General features: G+C 39.1%; 1 protein-coding gene across 8 annotated transcripts in view; it reads left to right on the top strand.

Annotated features, from left to right (window-relative positions):
* Positions 1–18,018, top strand: part of SIPA1L1 (signal induced proliferation associated 1 like 1) — a 366,852-nt gene that overhangs the window by 276,463 nt on the left and 72,371 nt on the right. For all 8 annotated transcript variants that reach the window (XM_043920090.1, XM_043920096.1, XM_043920094.1 and 5 more), the window contains 2 exons: positions 7,174–7,277; positions 10,387–10,544. In XM_043920090.1, the coding sequence (XP_043776025.1) occupies positions 7,174–7,277; positions 10,387–10,544 (262 nt within the window). The remainder of the gene's footprint in view (positions 1–7,173; positions 7,278–10,386; positions 10,545–18,018) is intronic.

The following is an 18,018-nucleotide window of genomic DNA, read 5'->3' as shown; positions in this document are numbered from 1 at the left end:
TTGGAGTTTGCTGAAACTCATGTTCATTGAGTAAGATACGTCATCCAACCATCTCATCCTCTGCCACCCCCTTCTCCTTTGGTCTTCATCTTCTCATCATCAGGGTCTTTTCCAGTCAGTCAGCTCTTCACATCAGGCTGTTTAGTTCCTCTTCACTTTCTGCCATTAGAGTGGTATTATGTGCATATCTGAGATTGTTGATATTTCTCCCAGCAGTCTTGACTCCCGCTCGTGAGTAGTCTATACTCTGGCTAATTTACTGCTCTTACTAAGGCATGACTTTTCTTGCACCTGAATACCAGCATATTCAGTGAAGTATCTCTACTATGACTGGTCAGAACTTCAATGTCTTCCAGCCCTGTGTGAACTGTGGCTGACAGTTCTCTGGCAGTTATTTTCCCAACAGTTTTTCTTTTCTTTCTTTTTTTGTAATTGAGGTATAATTGACATACAACATTATATTTGTTTCGTGTGTACAACATAATGACTCAGTGTTTTTGTATATTCCAAAATGGTCATCATAATAAGTCTAGTTAACATGTATCATCATTCCTAGTTGTTTTTTTTTTTTTCTTGTGATGAGAACTTTTAAGATCTACACTCTTAGCAACTTTCAGCTATTCTGTATAGTGGTGTTAACTGTAGTCACCATGATGTACATTACCCTGATATTTTTTCTTTTCCTGACTTTTGGAACCCCACTCTACGCTTGTGCAGCATAATATTCAGCCCAAGACTCAAGGGAACCCCTGTGCAGATTTCTGAGCTCTTTCACTGTGTAGTTTCCTCCTGTTCAGTATTGTGCCCAGCAAATATCAGCCACACCTCAGCCTTCCAGACCTCCAGCATGTTTTGGCTTCTTTCTTCAAACCTCTCCTCTGTGTGATTGTTTTGAAAGTACTTTCCAGTAGAAAGCTGGGTAGGATCATAGGCTCATCTCCTTTGATACTTCATCCTGCAAGATCACTATCCAGTGTTGCCTATTGTAAGATGTCTTGAGGGAAAAAAAGTTGTTTCAGATATTTTATTTATTTTTCTATTTATTTACAATAGGAGAGCAGGTCCTATACCAAGTACTGTTATGGCCAGAAGCAAAGGTCCTGGATGCTTTCTATATGTCATTGCATTTAACCTCCACAAACTCTGCTAGATGCCAATCATCCCCATTTTACAGACTAGGCTTCTTTAGATTAACTAGTGTCCCCAAGGTTAGGCAGCTAGTAAGCATTAAGGAGGGAGAACATATCCTAGTGCTATGGTTAATGATGTTTTCAGAGAAAGCATAAATGTAGAATTAAGTACAGTGACGCCCAGAGCTGCGCTTTGTGGCTGTGCCATCCCCTCTCTTGAGCCCTTGGGTTAAAATTACTCAAGCAGTCTCATGAAATAGCTCCACTTGTCACGTATTCAGATTTTAGTGCTTTGGTAAAAGAAAGAGAGGCTCAGGAAAGGAAGGTTTGGTGAAACTGTTGAACCATTTCTTCTTATTCCCAGTTTTCTGTACAAAGTCCCAATTTCCCATTTCATAAATAAGGACTTCCAGCGAACAAGCTACAGTTGTGTCAGGGGTTGGAACAGTTCTGCAATGAAAAATCTTTCCAGGGTGAATTTTTTTCTCCGTTTTTGTTTCCTTATTTGGATAGCATAACCTCTAGATAATTGCCATCCCCTCCTACTACAGTAAATACAAAAATAAGCTTACCACCAAGCAGTTTGTTATTTGAAAGCCGGGAGACCACCCTCATTTTAAGTTCTGTGTGTGGATTATTATTTGGGAAATTATTTCCTAAATAAGGCGCATTTGTCAAGTCAGCATGCAGGAGACTTAGAAACTCTGGAAAAGCATTCCTTCAGAGCTCTGCCTTCATTCATTTGCCACAGTTTTAGTGAATGCATGTTGCTTCCCTCATTTTTCATCAGTGTTATAATCATCACTGAGATTCAGGGTCTTAGAATAGATGTAAGACTTTTCATAAAGAAAATAAATCCTTTATTTGGGATATTTAACCTTTGATAAAGAAAAGAATAAAACTAGCATTATTTAAATGCTTTGCACATTTAAAGGACCATTTGGAGTTGTAGAGACTGATGAATGAAGAAAACTTTTTTCACCTCCTTAACTTTGAACTGTGTTAGAGTATCAGATTTTTCTCTTGAGTGTGACTGAGATGAAGTTGGCCAAGAAATTGAAATATGTAAAAGGCCCTGTTTAAGGCAGCTATACTTTTAATCTCAACTACACAAAATTGTAAATTCCAATCAGCGTGTTTCTTAAGCATCTTTTATAGGCTAGTACTTTCAATAGACATTGTTTCACTCAGTCCTCACAACAATGAGAATATTGAGGGGCAGAGAAGTAAAGTGACTTGTCTGTGGTTATTTAGCAAATGATGCTGGAGGCGTTGGAATTCAGATTGTCTTACTTCCAAGTTGGAATCCAGGTAATTGCAGATATTTTGCAAAGTGCTCTGTATGTAGAAAATAGACTGATTCCTAAGTACCCACCCCGCATCATTGCTTATCCTTTTCTCACAGGATGTAGTGGTTTTAAGAAGCCTTCAGTTCCAGGCATGTACACATGCACGCATGCATATTCCTTGATCTGACACCCAGTGTGAGTTCTCCTACAGACCCTTCTTGATCCCATCCTCAGTGAAGTAAGCCACTTCCTGATGATGGTTAAAGATACACTGAAAAAAATGCAAGTAAATATGGTAGATGCCAGAGCAGATGGGATTCTTGCTTTCCCCGAATACTTTGTTAGTGAGTAGATGAAATAGTACTGAAGGGCAGATGCATGTCTCATCTAAAATGCATGCCAGTGTTCCAGGTGTCAATACTTGTTCCAGCTGTGCTCCTTCCAAGCACTGACCTCTGCATCCCAAACCCAGAGGCAAGCTTATGTACTAGGGAGAGCTGGAGTCTTTAAATGGATGGTCCTTAGCAGCCAGCTGATGATTATTCTATTGGTATTTCAAACTGTGGATGATAAGCAGTTCCGCTACCTGTCTGGGATTTCATCTTGTGCATTTTATGTGTCCTACAGTGGTGAGGACCTTCATAAACTGAGCTTAAACTGTCTTCATTCTGTTGACTTTCTTAGTCTGCTTGCGTTTAGCTCGTGAGATTGATTTTCTCCTTGTAGTCATAAAGATTTAAAACTAGGAACTTGCACAAAATCAAAATTGCTTAGGCTTGTTTTCCTTTATCCAGCTTCTCTCAACTCAGACTTATCTGTTAGTGACCAGGAAGTGGTTATATAAAAGTCGAATTACTTTTTCCTGATTCAGATTCGTATACATCCACCTTTATCATTCAAGTTTTATCCCCCTTAAAGCAAAAGACTTTCACCAAGAGAAGTCAAGAATGAATATGACATTGACCATATCTGAAACTGCTTCTACAAACTTATTAACCTATATATACCATCTTTAAATAGAAGTGCCTATTGTAGGATATTATCACTTATCTACACCTTTTCAAAGCAGCTGAAAAGAATATTCTTATCATTCCTCAATTACTCAGTGCCTTCTTATCGTCTAGTTTGAATATTAGAAATTTTACTTTCTATGACTTAGTGTAGAGGGCCGACCTTATTAGTGGATATACACCACTCACTGGTAGTATAATTTGGAGGTAAATCACGTGATTATCAAGATGACCTATAAGATGCCTGAATTTATTTTTTAACTTTTAAAGCTCCGTACAAATATGAAGGAGCGTTATCTTCTTTTTATCCCTCTTCTTTAAGCATATTTTCCCTTTAGAAATTACTCAGTACATATTCTTTTCAACCAGAGGAAAAAAGATTTTTGTCACAATGATCATCTTCTGTGATTTTCTTTCCTTTTCATTCTGTTTAATTCCGATGCCTTATTCTTCAGAGAATATAACAAACCTTCATTTTCCATTTTCTCTAATAAAGTTTAGCAATGCTATTGTGTACATAGTAATTTCAAGATTCTGGAATTCCTTTCTTCTCAGAAAAGAAAATTTCATTGTTTTGACCCTAGTTTCATCGCTAAAAGTTTTGAAATGGCTTCCAAACTGTTTAAAATTATCAGCAAGGCTGGGATTTTCAAAGGTCCCCAGAAGAAGACTGGTCATATAGCATCTGTTGTATAAAATGAAGCAAGTGTAGGAAAGAGAGAAAGGACAATAAATATAAAACAGATTATCTTCAGGGTCGTCTTCACTTTTCTTTCATGACAGTAATGCCTTTAGAATTAGACATATAAAACAAAATGTAATAAAAAAAAACCTTGTTTTTTAGTTCATTAATTTTGCTTAAAATTGACTTGAGACACACATCAGTACTCATCAGGTTGACACATTGACTTGAAAGTTGTAAAATGTGCCTATCAGTTCTGGAGCTATTTATACCAAGAGTCTTTAACAATGGATACCTTCTTCATACTCAAGACCTGTCTTAAGTTGGTCAGTGATTTATTGTAATAAATTTGTAGTTTTTTTTGTGGTAGTGGTCATTAACATTTAGAAGATATTTTTCTCGGGGAGTTATGTTTTGGTGCGTATTTTTGCAGTTTTTCAAAAGTAGTCCTTGCTTTATTCTACATTTATCTTGATTTTAAAACCGTTGGCATTTTATGCCCTCTTCAAAATTAAGATCCTCTAAGAAGCTCAAGGTTGAAACTAAGGGCCCTAGAATATCTTAGCAAATCTCTGCAAACTGCTGTTATGGTCTATTCTTGGAACAGTGCCTAAGGGCGGTGCAGCTACTGCATTAGAGTCCCCTAAGGGTATTTATTAAAATAGATCATTCTGCCCAGCCCCACACCTACAGAGCAGTATTTCTGGGCATGGGGGATGGGAAGCTGCCTTTTAAGCAGCTCCCCAGGTGACTCCGGGCACACTCCAGTTTGAGAACTGCTGCTTTATGCCACATGCCAGAGGCTTTGACTTGCTGCATCATTCTCTAAAATGCTCCTCAACAGCGTGGTTGATGAAGGATTGAGTTTACCCAGAATGAATGCACTTCCATTCATTTTGCTGCCTGTAAGTCCAGGTCCTTTAAGGCTAAAGAGACTTCCCTTCAACTGGACAGTTAATAATTCTCTTTGGTTTCCAAGTGTTTACGGACACATTGATTTGTCAACAGTCAAGGTGGTCAAAGTTTTTTTTTTTTTTTTTTCATAAGGAAAGTGAGAGCAGACACATGTCGTCTTAAACTGTTCAGTTCAGTCGCTCAGTCGTGTCCCGACTCTTTGCGACCCCATGAACCGCAGCACGCCAGGCCTCCCTGTCCATCACCAACTCCCGGAGTCCACCCAAACCCATGTCCATCAAGTCAGTGATGCCATCCAACCATCTCATCCTCTCTCGTCCCCTTCTCCTCCTGCCCTCAATCTTTCCCAGCATCAGGGTCTTTTCCAGTGAGTCAGTTCTTCACATCAGGTGGCCAAAGTATTGGAGTTTCAGCTTCAGCATCAGTCCTTCCAATGAACACCCAGGACTGATCTCCTTTAGGACGGACTGGTTGGATCCAAGAGACTCTCAAGAGTCTTCTCCAACACCACAGTTCAAAAGCATCAATTCTTCTGTGCTCAGCTTTCTTTATAGTCCAACTCTCACATCCATACATGACCACTGGAAAAACCATAGCCTTGACTAGACGGACCTTTGTTGGCAGAGTAGTGTCTCTGCTTTTTAATATGCTGTCTAGGTTAGTCATAACTTTCCTTCCAAGGAGTAAGCGTCTTTTAATTTCATGGCTGCAATCACCATCTGCAGTGATTTTGGAGCCCAGAAAAATAAAGTCAGCCACTGTTTCCACTGTTTCCCCATCTATTTGCCATGAAGTGATAGGACTGGATGCCATGATCTTAGTTTTCTGAATGTTGGGCGTTAAGCCAACTTTTTCACTCTCCTCTTTCACTTTCATCAAGAGGCTCTTTAGCTCTTCCTCACTTACTGCCATAAGGGTGGTGTCATCTGCATAGCTGAGGTTATTGATATTTCTCCTTGCAATCTTGATTATTCCAGCTTGTGCTTCCTCCAGCCCAGCATTTCTCATGATGTACTCTGCATATAAGCTAAATAAGCAGGGTGACAATATACAGCCTTGAGGTACTCCTTTTCCTATTTGGAACCAGTCTGTTGTTCCATGTCCAGTTCTAACTTGCTTCCTGACCTGCATACAGGTTTCTCAAGAGGCAGGTCAGGTGGTCTGGTATTCCCATCTCTTTCAGAATTTTCCACTTGAACTGTTAGACATCGCTATAATACCTTTGTTACTCAGTGTTACAATCTTGTTAAGTTTCCATCTATTTGTTAAGAGGAAAATAATGGTTCACTTGCTCGAGTGAAAAGTATTGGACTTGAACTTGAAGTTTGTGGGCAGAATTCAGGGGTCTGTGAACTTGGGTGGGAAATAATTTTACATTTACTTTCACTGATCTCTAGTTGAAATTTAGCATTACCTTCAATTATGAATCTAGGCAGCAAATCACAGCAGTACAGGCTCCACCTGTGATTTTACCAACCGAAAGTATAGGTATTTTCATATCATGTTGTTGTTGGAGGTATCTCAAGATACTGCTTATGCACTTCACTAGGTCAAAATTATAGTAGTTATTAAACCTACTGCTAAAACTTGTTGCAGAAATCTTATGCTATTACGTCATTTTAAAATTATTTTGATAGCAGTATTTTTTAATCCATTGATTTCTGTTGAAATTTATATATTTTGTCTTTGTTGTTGTTGTTTAGTTGCTAAGTTGTGTCCAACTCTTTTGTGACCCTATGGACAGTAACCCACCAGGCTCCTCTGTCCATGGGATTTTGCAGGCAAGAATACTGGGATGTGTTGCCATTTCCTTCTCCAGAGAATCTTCCCCACCCAGGCATCAAACCCATGTCTGCCACATTGGCAGACAGATTCTTTACCATTGAGCCCACCTGGGAAGCCCATATTTTATTATACCTGTGCATTTACAAATATTTTTCTAAGAAGGAATCCATAGGCCTCACTAGACTGCCAAAGGGGGATCAGGTATAAACGGTGGGTAAAAACCCCTATACCAGATCTTATCTAGGATCTTTTCATCCTAAACCATTTCCTGCCCCCCTCCCCCTTGAGATGTCTCTCTTAAATGAGCTATTTTTCCTATTCTTACAATTGTCTCTCTCTCTTTTTTTTTTTTTTTACTGTAGCTGACTCCACTGGAACCCATTCTCTGTACACAACATACAAAGACTATGAGATCATGTTCCATGTTTCTACCATGCTGCCATATACACCGAACAACAAGCAACAGGTAAGAGATCCCCGTGTTTTCTGTGTGTTTTTTTCACCCTTGTTTCATTTCCCCCAGAAGCCTAAGTGGCAAGTTTGTAAAATCTTAAACCAGAATTTAATGTTGCACCTGTCACAGCAGCAGGAAGCTTTGTACTTTGTGTGGAAGTAATAGCAAATGAGCTGAAAACAAATGAAGAGACACAAATTCTAGGTTAACAGCCAGCTGGATGGCTTTGTGAATTAATCATTTGCTTTTCACCCAGGAGGATTGAGGTTTTCCTGAAATCTGAAAAGAACAAGTTGAAGTCATGGTGATTAGATGACTCTGCGGGGTTACAGAGAGCACATATGAGTGGGTGAAGTTTCATCTCAAGAGGCCAGTGTACAAAGCAGGAAAGTTCTGATGTTTCATTTCAGATTTCAAAAGAGGTTTCCTCTACTTACTTGGAGAAAATTCAAAATAAATGTCAAATCTGGGATCTCAGAGAAATTTTTTTTTTTAACATATCCTTCAGAAAACGGCATGAGTAACAATTGCATTTGTGTACCTCATATACAGATTTCTTTTAAAAAGATCTGAAAGCACAATGCCTATTACTAAAATGTAGTCAGTGAGATGATAAAATGTGAAAACTAAGAAATGGCAGATGGTTACAGAGCAAGATGGAAACTGGCAGTATTGTTTTAAAGAGTATGTGGTGGTAGTTGGTTTTAAAAGTGTTTTAAAACAAATGATACCAAACTGAAACTTAAAAGACCCAGAGAACTAACAGACTCTACTTTCAATAGCTCTTATAAACACAGCAGTCTTAAATCACTCCTGACCTTAAAACAGACATAGATTTTGTTATTGTCAATTGTTGTTCTGACAGAACGCAGGCCAGCTGCAGAATGAATCACATCCTCTTTCACAGAATTTAACAAAACAGGGATCAAATCTAACACGTCGTCACTTCAGTTTGATTACATCACACATGTCAGTAACAAAATTTTACCTCTCTTGATTCCCAAAGTAATCAAGAGTAGGAAACAAAGCAGTGAGTCAGCTATAAATCTGAAATAAACCCATTTTAAGATAAATTCCCTGATCTGGAGTTTGTTGACTGTTTTATGCACATTCCAAATTCTAGATTTCTTAGAGGAAAATACCATGCTAAGGAAAAATATACTGAACTCATTCTGACCAGACAGTAGAGAGATTTTAAAAACATTAGCAAATAATCTTCAAAGGGAAGATGAAGCCTTATTCTACCTGATTACTCAATGGAGAAGGGCTTCCTAAGTGGCTCAGTGGTAAAGAATCCACCTGCCAATGCAGGAGATGCAAGTTCCATCCCTGGGTCAGGATGGTCCCCTGGAAAAGGAACTAGCACTCCAGTATTCTTGTCTGGAAAATCTTATCGGCAGAGGAGACTGGAGGACTACAGTCCATGGGGTCGCAGAGTTGGACACGACTTAGGGACTAACCAACACTCAGCAGAGAAAAATAACGTGGGGGAGTGGGGGTAAAACATTCAGTAACAAGATTCAGTTGTTTATATCCAGCTAAATAAGTTAAGTGCTGAGCTGAGTTAGTTGGCATCTAAGTGGACAGCTATCTAAATTATTTAATTTGGGGTCCAATCAAAGCAAAAGTATTATGATCCTAAATCAGAATGAAAGAAATAATTGCTATTCTGCATATTAATAAATTTTCATTCTCTAGTTAAAGAATTTATTGTAATCTACATAGATTACATTATGATTAGAAAAACCAGAAAGAATGTCTTAAAATCTTTTTGCAGGTATTGATTTATAAACACTGTCTTTTTTTCATTATATATATTGCAAGATGGATAGATGGATTTATTTCTGTGTGGGTCCTTTAGTAAGTAAGATTACATATCAAGCCATATTTTGAAGGAAGGATGACAATGTGTCAGAAAGTAATGACATCCACGCAGGAATGACATATACATAGATAGATTGTATTTGAGTTAGATGTGTTCAAGATCCTGAATAGATTAATAATCTTTGGTAACAGGTATATTTTATTTAGCAATCAATAGGGAGTAGCCTTTATTTATGTCACATCTGATAATATAGCATGTTTAGAAATGAAATAGACAGCCTCATTAGAAGATATTTTGGGATGCTTTAAAATTCCTAAGGTTAAAAGTACATTTCACGAACTTCCTAACTCCCAATTCTCAACCCTAATCTAATGCTGTTGTTTCTCCAGCATTGGCCAGCAGCCAGTACTTGATCATTGATTTTACTGGTATGTAATCTGTGTAAGTTAAAGTCACTGGAGAAATTTTTCTTTAAGGTTTATAAATATAAGTTTGTCTCTAATGAATAGTTTATGTAAAGGCCGTGTTTAGTTGTTCTCCTTCTGGTAGGAGGCTCCATGTAATAAATACGAGTAATACAAATTTTGTTCAGTTTTTCTTCACATGATTGAGCTAAACTGCTTAAGGACCCCTCCCAGAGAGGCACTGACCTGGGATGATTCATTCAGAGGATCTGAAATTGAAAGCCACCTTCCCTAAACACCTTTTAGTGTGAAACAGAAGGTGGTCTTAAACAGCTTTCACTGTAATTAAAGCAGTTATTTAAACTTGAAATTTAACCTGCTATAAAACTGTTAGAACATTCTAGAATATTATTAATTTCTGTGTCCCCAGCTTGTGCCACAAAAAGTATTATCAGAAAACACCTTAGCCCCATTTCTTTAAATGAAGCTAATTGAATCAGAACATAAATTATGTTGTAATTACTTCAGCAATTCTCATCTTTTAAAAAAATCTTCCCCGTGGCAAGTTTCTTTCTTAAACGAAAATGGAACAAAACTGTTGTTATGGAAACTGAGGATTTGGAGATGCTGGGACTTGGCGTAATATGCTAGAGATTGGTTAGATCTGTTTGAATGGACTATGTATTTTATGCAAATTTCTGAATATTCATTTCCATAGTCTTCCTTAGAGGAAATGATAAGACACGCTAAAATAATGACAATAACTGTGTAGATTTCCTCCCCTAATATGTACTGATTAATAATGAATGTTTTAAATACAGTTACATAAGGGAATCAAAGAGGAAAAAGCAGAGCGTCGTCATTTATGTTGTTTGCTTATGTTTTCTTTTAGCTCCTACGGAAGCGGCACATTGGAAATGATATTGTAACAATTGTTTTCCAAGAGCCCGGAGCACAGCCATTCAGCCCGAAAAACATACGATCCCACTTTCAGCATGTTTTCGTCATTGTCAGGGTTCACAACCCCTGCACTGACAGTGTCTGTTACAGGTAATGGCCCCAGAGGTGGCTGGATGGGCGTTGGCGGGTGGTCGCATCGAAGGCGCCCTCCAGCTCTTCTTTCGGAAGTGGCAACGGGAAGTCTATCGCTATTTATTTCTGCCTTTAAACTGTGCGCGCGGAAGGCCAGATTCACAGGATGACGTAACCTGGTGACACTGACATTCCCTAAACATGTTGGTTAGACACCTGCTGTTTGCATTCGCACCTCTTCCTTAGGTGGTGTCCTTCATCCACACCATCTGGCCACCAGCTAATTACTCATTCTGCTAATTATATTTTGCTTTTGCCATGGCAAAAGCAGAGAAGAAGAATCATAATAAGTGGGAATAGTGAAAGTGAAAGTCGCTCTGTCGTGTCCAACTGTTTGCAACCCCATGGACTGTGGACTAGACAGTCCATGGTATTCTCCAGGCCAGAATACTGGAGTGGGTAGCCTCCCCCTTCTCCAGGGGGTCTTCCCAACCCAGGGATCGAACCCAGGTCTCCCACTTTGCAGGCAGATTCTTTACCAGCTGAGCCACAAGGGAAGCCAAATAAGTAGGAAAGAGAAGTTTAATTTTTAAAAAATTATTGCAATTATTTTAAAAAACCCAAACCTTTGCTTCAGACTGATTTGATTCACTGTAACATTTCTGACTTCAGTCTTAGAGGCTTTGTGTTTGGTGGAATTGTTTCCGTGTCCCTCACTGATGTAGTCTTATGAGTTACAGAATTCAAGATCTACCTGCAGTGGCCTCTGCAGGAATCCTGGAGGGCATTAGTGTTGAAGAGAGTAAGAACCTGTGATGCTGGATTGACATGAATGTCATGCCAAGATGTTTTGAGGATGTTCTAGCATGAGTAATGTCCTAAGACGAATCTGTCCTTTTAGAATATGAAAGTTTATTGTATTTTTCCATCCCTGAAATTTGGGAGACAAGGCTTTGTTAATTTTGAATAGTTGTTTTTTATTTAATGTAGCCATCTATACAGAAAGTGGCCAACCTAGGCTGCTAATTGGTTTGTTGTGAAATCTACAACTGTCTAATCCTAGGGGTAAGGCAGGTTAATTATAGGAGAACAAGCAAGTTCAGGGAACAGAACAAGTTAAGGTTACTCCTATTGACTGCCATCATCCCTGCCCATTCCACAGTAACTACGTCTGGTGAGCTCCTGTTATAAGCCCAGCTCTCGTTTAGGTATCTTATTTGTATCATTGCCTCATTCCGTTTTTAAAACCTATGAGGTGGCTTCCCTGGTGGCTCAGACCATAAAGAGTTTACCTGCCATGTGGTAGACCCAGGTTCGATCCCTGGGTCAAGAAGATACCCTGGAGGAGGAAATGGCAAACCACTCCAGTATTCTTGTCTGGGAAATCACATGGACAGAGGAGCCCGGCGGGCTGCAGTCCATGGGGTCACATAGAGTCGGACCTGACTGAACGACTTAACACTTTCAGGAGGTGGGTACTGTTTTAATCCCCATTTTCAGATGAGAAAACTTAAGCGCATGGGGATAGGTAACTTGCCTGAGGTTAATTGGTACTGGGCAGAGTGTAGGTTTGAATGCACCAAGTCTAATTTTAGAGTCTTGTCTCTTAACCACTCGGCCCCGCTGCCTCACTCCATGCCATGTGAAATAGGGTCTTTGCTGCCCCTGCTGCAAACCTGCAGGCTGTTCCAGAATTTCTCAGATGCCAAGTCTATGTGAAAACCCCAAACCAGGGAGGTCTGTAGTTTCCTAGGCTCGGGGGATGGAAACTCAAGCAAAGGAAGCCTAGATCTGAAGCCTCTTAGCAAGAATATGGTCTCCAAAAGCTGCGTTAGTTAGGTGTAGAAGGAAAGAATTAATGTAGAACATTTGACTGTAATTGGGATGGATAACTGAGTTTAGAAATTACACCCAAGTGATGGAAATGTGCTGTGCACTGGATTCCTGCAAAGGATTTCATATGACTTTGTGGATAGAAAGCTAGATCCTGTTTTGAATCATCTCTAGGATGTTTGGGGAATGGAAAGCCATGTACTTTCTTTTAAAAAGAGATTCTTCTTTTAAAGGTCTTTGTCTTAGTAAATCACTGTCCAGTAGAAATATAGTGCAAGTCACATATTCATTTTATATTTTCCAATAGCCATATTTTTTAAAGTAACAAGAAATAGGTAAAAATAATTTTACCAGTAGGTTTTTGCCCAATGTAAAGTGAAAGTCCCTCAGTCGTGTCCAACTCTTTGCGACCCCATGGACTGTATTTTGACCCAATAATATATATTATTTACCTGTGATATCCAAATATTATAATTTCAACATATAATTTTTAAATTTTAAAAATCATTGAGAAATCTTACATATTTTTGGACCAAGACAAATCTCAAGTGCATTTTTGATTTACAGCTCACCTCAGTTAGAATGCTCAATTTTCATTGGAAATAATATGTATTTAGATTTCATAAAAATTGCAGTTGGAAAAGTACATTCATGATAGCTTATTCCAAGCATACTTTTAAAAGACTTTTGGAAAACTGAATCAAGTGACAGTTTTTAAAATTTAGTATGACTTAACACTCCTTGACCATACCAGCCACATTCTCAGTGCTTAATAGCCACTGGAAGTATGTCGGGGGCAAGTCTAAATACACTGATATAAGGAGGAAAGATGTCTGAGCCTTCTTCAATTCTTGACTGGTGGAGGAAGTGATATGTATTTTATTCTTTTCAAACTCTCCTCCCCAGCCTGAAAATCATGATTTTTGCTTGCTCTTTTTTTCCTCTCCCTCATTTTTAACCTCTTACCTGGAGACCACATGTTCTTAGCCTGCCTTGTGATGCTGGATGCCTTTGCAGGAGCACACTAGACTCCCCAGCTCACAAGACATGGGCTCGTCCCGAAATCCCTAGTTGCCAAGCTTGCTTGAAGACCCAGTACACTGTGAATTTTGGAACTATAGTAGTGATCTTTTCCTGTTCAAAACTTTGGGTACCTGGGTTTTTCTCAGTCCTTCTCAAATTCAGGTAGACATGTTGGGGTATGTGGTCATGCCAGATGTTTATAGGCCCAGAATAACTAGGGTACCTCGCTTGTAGTCTTTAATGCTTGGGAAAGGGATGTGAAGGGTTTATTTTCTCCTGAAAATGTATTAGGAAGTAGAATGGAAAATTTGTACCAATTTTAAGATAAAATGTGGGTCTTCAAAGAGTTTTCATACATGTGGGTTTTTCTCATACTCCAGTCCCTCCCCCAAACTACTAGGGATATGAATTCATAGACCTCTTTCATTAGGGAGATTCTGGTGGGAAAGCTTAGTGATACATTTAATTTATACAAATTTTATTTAAATCTACTTTTATTATCTGTAAAAGATGTAGTTAGACTATTCAAATGCTTTTCCTCATTTAAAGTCTCTTGTTCCCAGGTTTCTCCACTGTGAACACTCAACATTTATTCACTGACATCTACTTGGTGCCCAAAGAGTGTGGACAGTTAGTTCCTCGAAGGAGTGTCTTGCTGTAATTGTGTAGAGAGTTGTGGAGTCAGTACAGGCTAAAGATACAAAGAACGTTTAGCTGGGAAAATAAGATTCAGTGTATGTTGTGTAGCACAGATGGTGGAATTCAGTGGCAAATTAGAAATAATTCTGTGAGTCAGGGGGTGGGTAGCTGTACAGATGGACACATAAACACAGGAAGGACACTGGTAAGTACAGTAAGAAGACTGTGTTGTTGGAGAGATTAGTGGGCTGTAGAGGTCCTTGAAATCCTAGGCCTTTAGACAACACTATATAAATAGACTTTTAGGACAACTCACTCATTATCAACATGCAAAGTAATTTATATACAAAAATGCAAATTTAGAGTTTATTGTTACTCATTTATTTTTTACTAGTTCTTTGCAGCCCTAATAAAAATATGCTAGGCAGTATTCTAGGCTCTAGGATTCAACAGGGGAGCAGAGAGGAAAAAAACAGTCCCTATAGTGAACATGGAAATGAGACTCTGAAATAATGTGTGCTGTATCACCCTGGGAACTATAATAGAATGTTTATACAGGAAAATCTGACTAATCCAAGTTAATTCCAGAGTCTAGTTAACCTTGAATAGTAGACATAGCCAAGAACTCAAATTAATCAGTAAGTCTGAGTACTAAAGCTTATCACCATACCTGATAAGAGAGCCCTCTGGTCTCTATTCACTTGTATCATTACAAAGAGCTTAATTGTCTGATTTCAGTTGACAGAATAGATTAGAAGCAACAAATCAAAAAGATGAACCATTTGGTGGCAAGGATGTACTGAAAGCATCAATAAGTGATGACTGATAAAGGGAGATACAAAAAAATGAGTCATGTTTAATATACAGATTTAATAAGCATAGCCATCCAAGGTCATTTGACTTGGGACCAAACAACCAAATGTACACCATTTACCCCAAGGGCCTCAATTTATAAAAACACAGTGCAGAAATTTTATGACCATTTTTTTAAACAGCTAATGAATGGATGGATCTAGGCATTGATCATCAAAGGCTGCAAATATCATAAAAAGAGACAAATGTGTGTCTCATAATGGAAGAACACAACCCCATCTAGGAATCAGTCTTACCCCTCTTTGCAAAATTGAATGTGAATTTGATCAAACATCTAGAGAAGCCAAGTTGCAAGAAGTATAAAAGACCACAGAACATATTTTTATTCAGGAAAATTCAGGCTCTGGACAACTCTGGAACACATAGCCCAGTTTCTTCAACAAATAAATTACTAGAAATAAAGGGGCGGTGAAGTGAGAAAAGTAGAGGAGCATTAACAGAATTCAGAATTTTAAGATAAAATTAATTAATTGTAATGTATGAGCCTTATTTGGATCCATTTCAGGCAGACTCTTTAAAAATTTTAGGACATCTTTAACAGTTGAAGGTTGCTTTTTGATGAAATTAAAGAATTATTGTTAACTTTAAAATGAGTGTTGTAATAAGTAGTTTTAATAAATACTCATCTTCAAAACATGTTAAATTGTGGTCAGGTTAGGAAGTAGATATATATATATATATATATATATTATTCCTCTCAGGAAGATTTCCATATTCAGTGGTTAAGATGTAGTAAATGTTGAAATGAGTCAGTATGATGTAGTGCAGAAAGCACTTTGAACCAAACCAGACTGTTAAACATTTCAGATCTTAAATTTCCCTTTCTGTGCAGTAGAAGACTGCTTGACCCCTACCTAAAAATCCCCTAAGTATCTGGTGTAGGCAGGGAGTGTGGTATATGCACATTAAATGACCATGCCTTTCTTCTTTCCTTCTCTTGAATAAAAATAAACAAATACGTAAGCTTCAGCTGTGTGTCTCACAGTTGAAAAATCAACTGTGTCTCACAAAAGAAAAATCAGAGTGGATCAAGTGGTGAAATTCTTTCAGAAAGTCTATTCCCAGCCATCATTAATCAGAATCCTTCTTGTCTCGTGTGGCTGACCTTTCTACGACAAGATTCTGAAAATGTCACTCTTGGTGCTGAAAACCATTTAGGCAGTGTTGAGACTCCCTGGCATAGCCTACTGCGTGGAGTCCTTCAGGTCTGGCCTCTCCTATCCCTCAGCGTCTGCTGGCCCCTCTCCCAGTCCTCCCACCCCCGCCCCTCACCCCCCATCATGGAGCTACTTATCAGCCCTTCCTCTCTGCACATGCCACTCTCTGGGCAAGAGTGCCTCTTTTCACACACACCCTGGCCCGCCTTCATCCAGGAATGCCTGCTCTTCTTTTCCCTGGGAGGGCTCCCCTGACCTCCCAGGACTGGATAAAGTATCTTTTGTGTTCCAGTAGCATGCTGAACTCTCCCCAGGAGAGTGCTCAGCCCAGCAGAGGTAGCCCCACACCAGGATCTGAGCTTCTGGAAGACTGAGCCTGTGACATCTCACCCTTGGTCCTGGCATATAGTCAGGTGTTGGTGATTGAAGACTGTTCGCAGTAGAGAGCCCCCAGGGAGGGGACGGTGGGTGCCCATTTGTTCTGCCGCTCATCTTTCCTGTCCTTTGCCAGGGTCTGCTTTCTTGGAAAGCTCCCCAAGCTGGCAGTCTGATCTGAGCTTCTAAGCTCAACAGTTTTGATGCTAAGTCCCCTTCCTTTTAAATGTCGTTCTTTATTGCTGTTGCCATGGTGCTTCAGAAGTTCAAGAGTCTTACTCTTCTCACTCTTTTTCATTGAGACCTCTGTTTAGATGTCTCTGCAACATTCCCATGTATCAGCTTGTGACTTCATCCAAGGTCTTTGATGCCAGCAAAGGCCCAGGCCCACTGGCAGCGGCCTAATGGTGATCTCTTTGGCTGTGTGATTCTTGTAGATGGTCCCTTTCGCAAGCACTTTAAGAGTGGGAAACTTAAAAACATAGCCCCAGGGAGTAAATGTGATCTTGTCACACTGCCGGTTATCCAGAAGCTCAGATTCCCACCCTGGCTCACTCTAATAAGCTCTGGGCAAATTGTTGTACTTCTCCGAGTCTGTTTCCTGGAGAAGTGAAGAATGTGTACCAGCTGTTCAGACGGAGGTTCAGGGATGTGTCAAACGGCAGAGTGAAAGAGAACACCTTCCTGGTCCCTCGGTGGTTTCAGGATGAGGGGAACAGAACAGATTTTTGTGTTAAAATGAATATAGATACTCTTCAGTGGAATGCAAAATCAAGATGAATGTTAAGATGAAACTCAAGATTCTGTTGACAAGAGTCTGAGAAACCCTGACTTCTCTTAAGTGTCCTCCCCCGACCCACTGCTAACTTTCCATAACCCTTTCAGCCTTTGATCTTCTGTCTGTCTTCCAGATAACCCACTTGAGTAGATAACCCTCCCAGTCCTTGACAGTGCTGAGCATGTAAGGCATGGCTATGATTTTAAAGAATGTATTATTTCTCAAGAGATACAGCATTGCATACTAGGCTAAGTGTGGCCAAGAAGCTCTTTGGAATGTGCTTTTAAAAATAGCGAAAGCCATTTATAATTAATTCATCTCAAGTATCTATATATAGCACACTGAAATTCTAGAAAGGCTTCTTTTCTTATGAAGGCAAAGAAAAAAAATCTTTCTACTTAGCTTAAAACAGACCTTATTATCAAGAGTTCAGAATTGGTGGCATCTAAATTAATGAGCTTTTAACCTTGTAGAAAACCTTGAAAGTTAGATTTACCCAACGTAAAACCCTTTGTTTGAAAAGAGCATTCTAGGGTATCATCTTCCTCATCTTCTGTAAGGATTCTATTTCTAATGATGCAAAGCTGGTTTTAGTGTCTGTATCATTTACCTCCCTACCGTGATGAATCACTGATAATTATATGTTAAGGGTTCAGGTTTTTTCCCTTATAGTTCATTCTCGAGTCTTCTAATTATCAGTGGGTTTTCAATATATGTTTGTCTAACATTCTATTAGCTAATAAATAGATCTATTAGACAACCCGTGAATTTAAGGGGCAAGTGGATGGATGGTGCCCATATCAACACCTTCTGC

This window comes from Cervus elaphus, chromosome 12 (genome assembly GCF_910594005.1).
Source record: "Cervus elaphus chromosome 12, mCerEla1.1, whole genome shotgun sequence".
Taxonomy (NCBI): Eukaryota; Metazoa; Chordata; class Mammalia; order Artiodactyla; family Cervidae; genus Cervus; species Cervus elaphus.
This window is presented reverse-complemented; position numbering and strand designations above follow the sequence as displayed.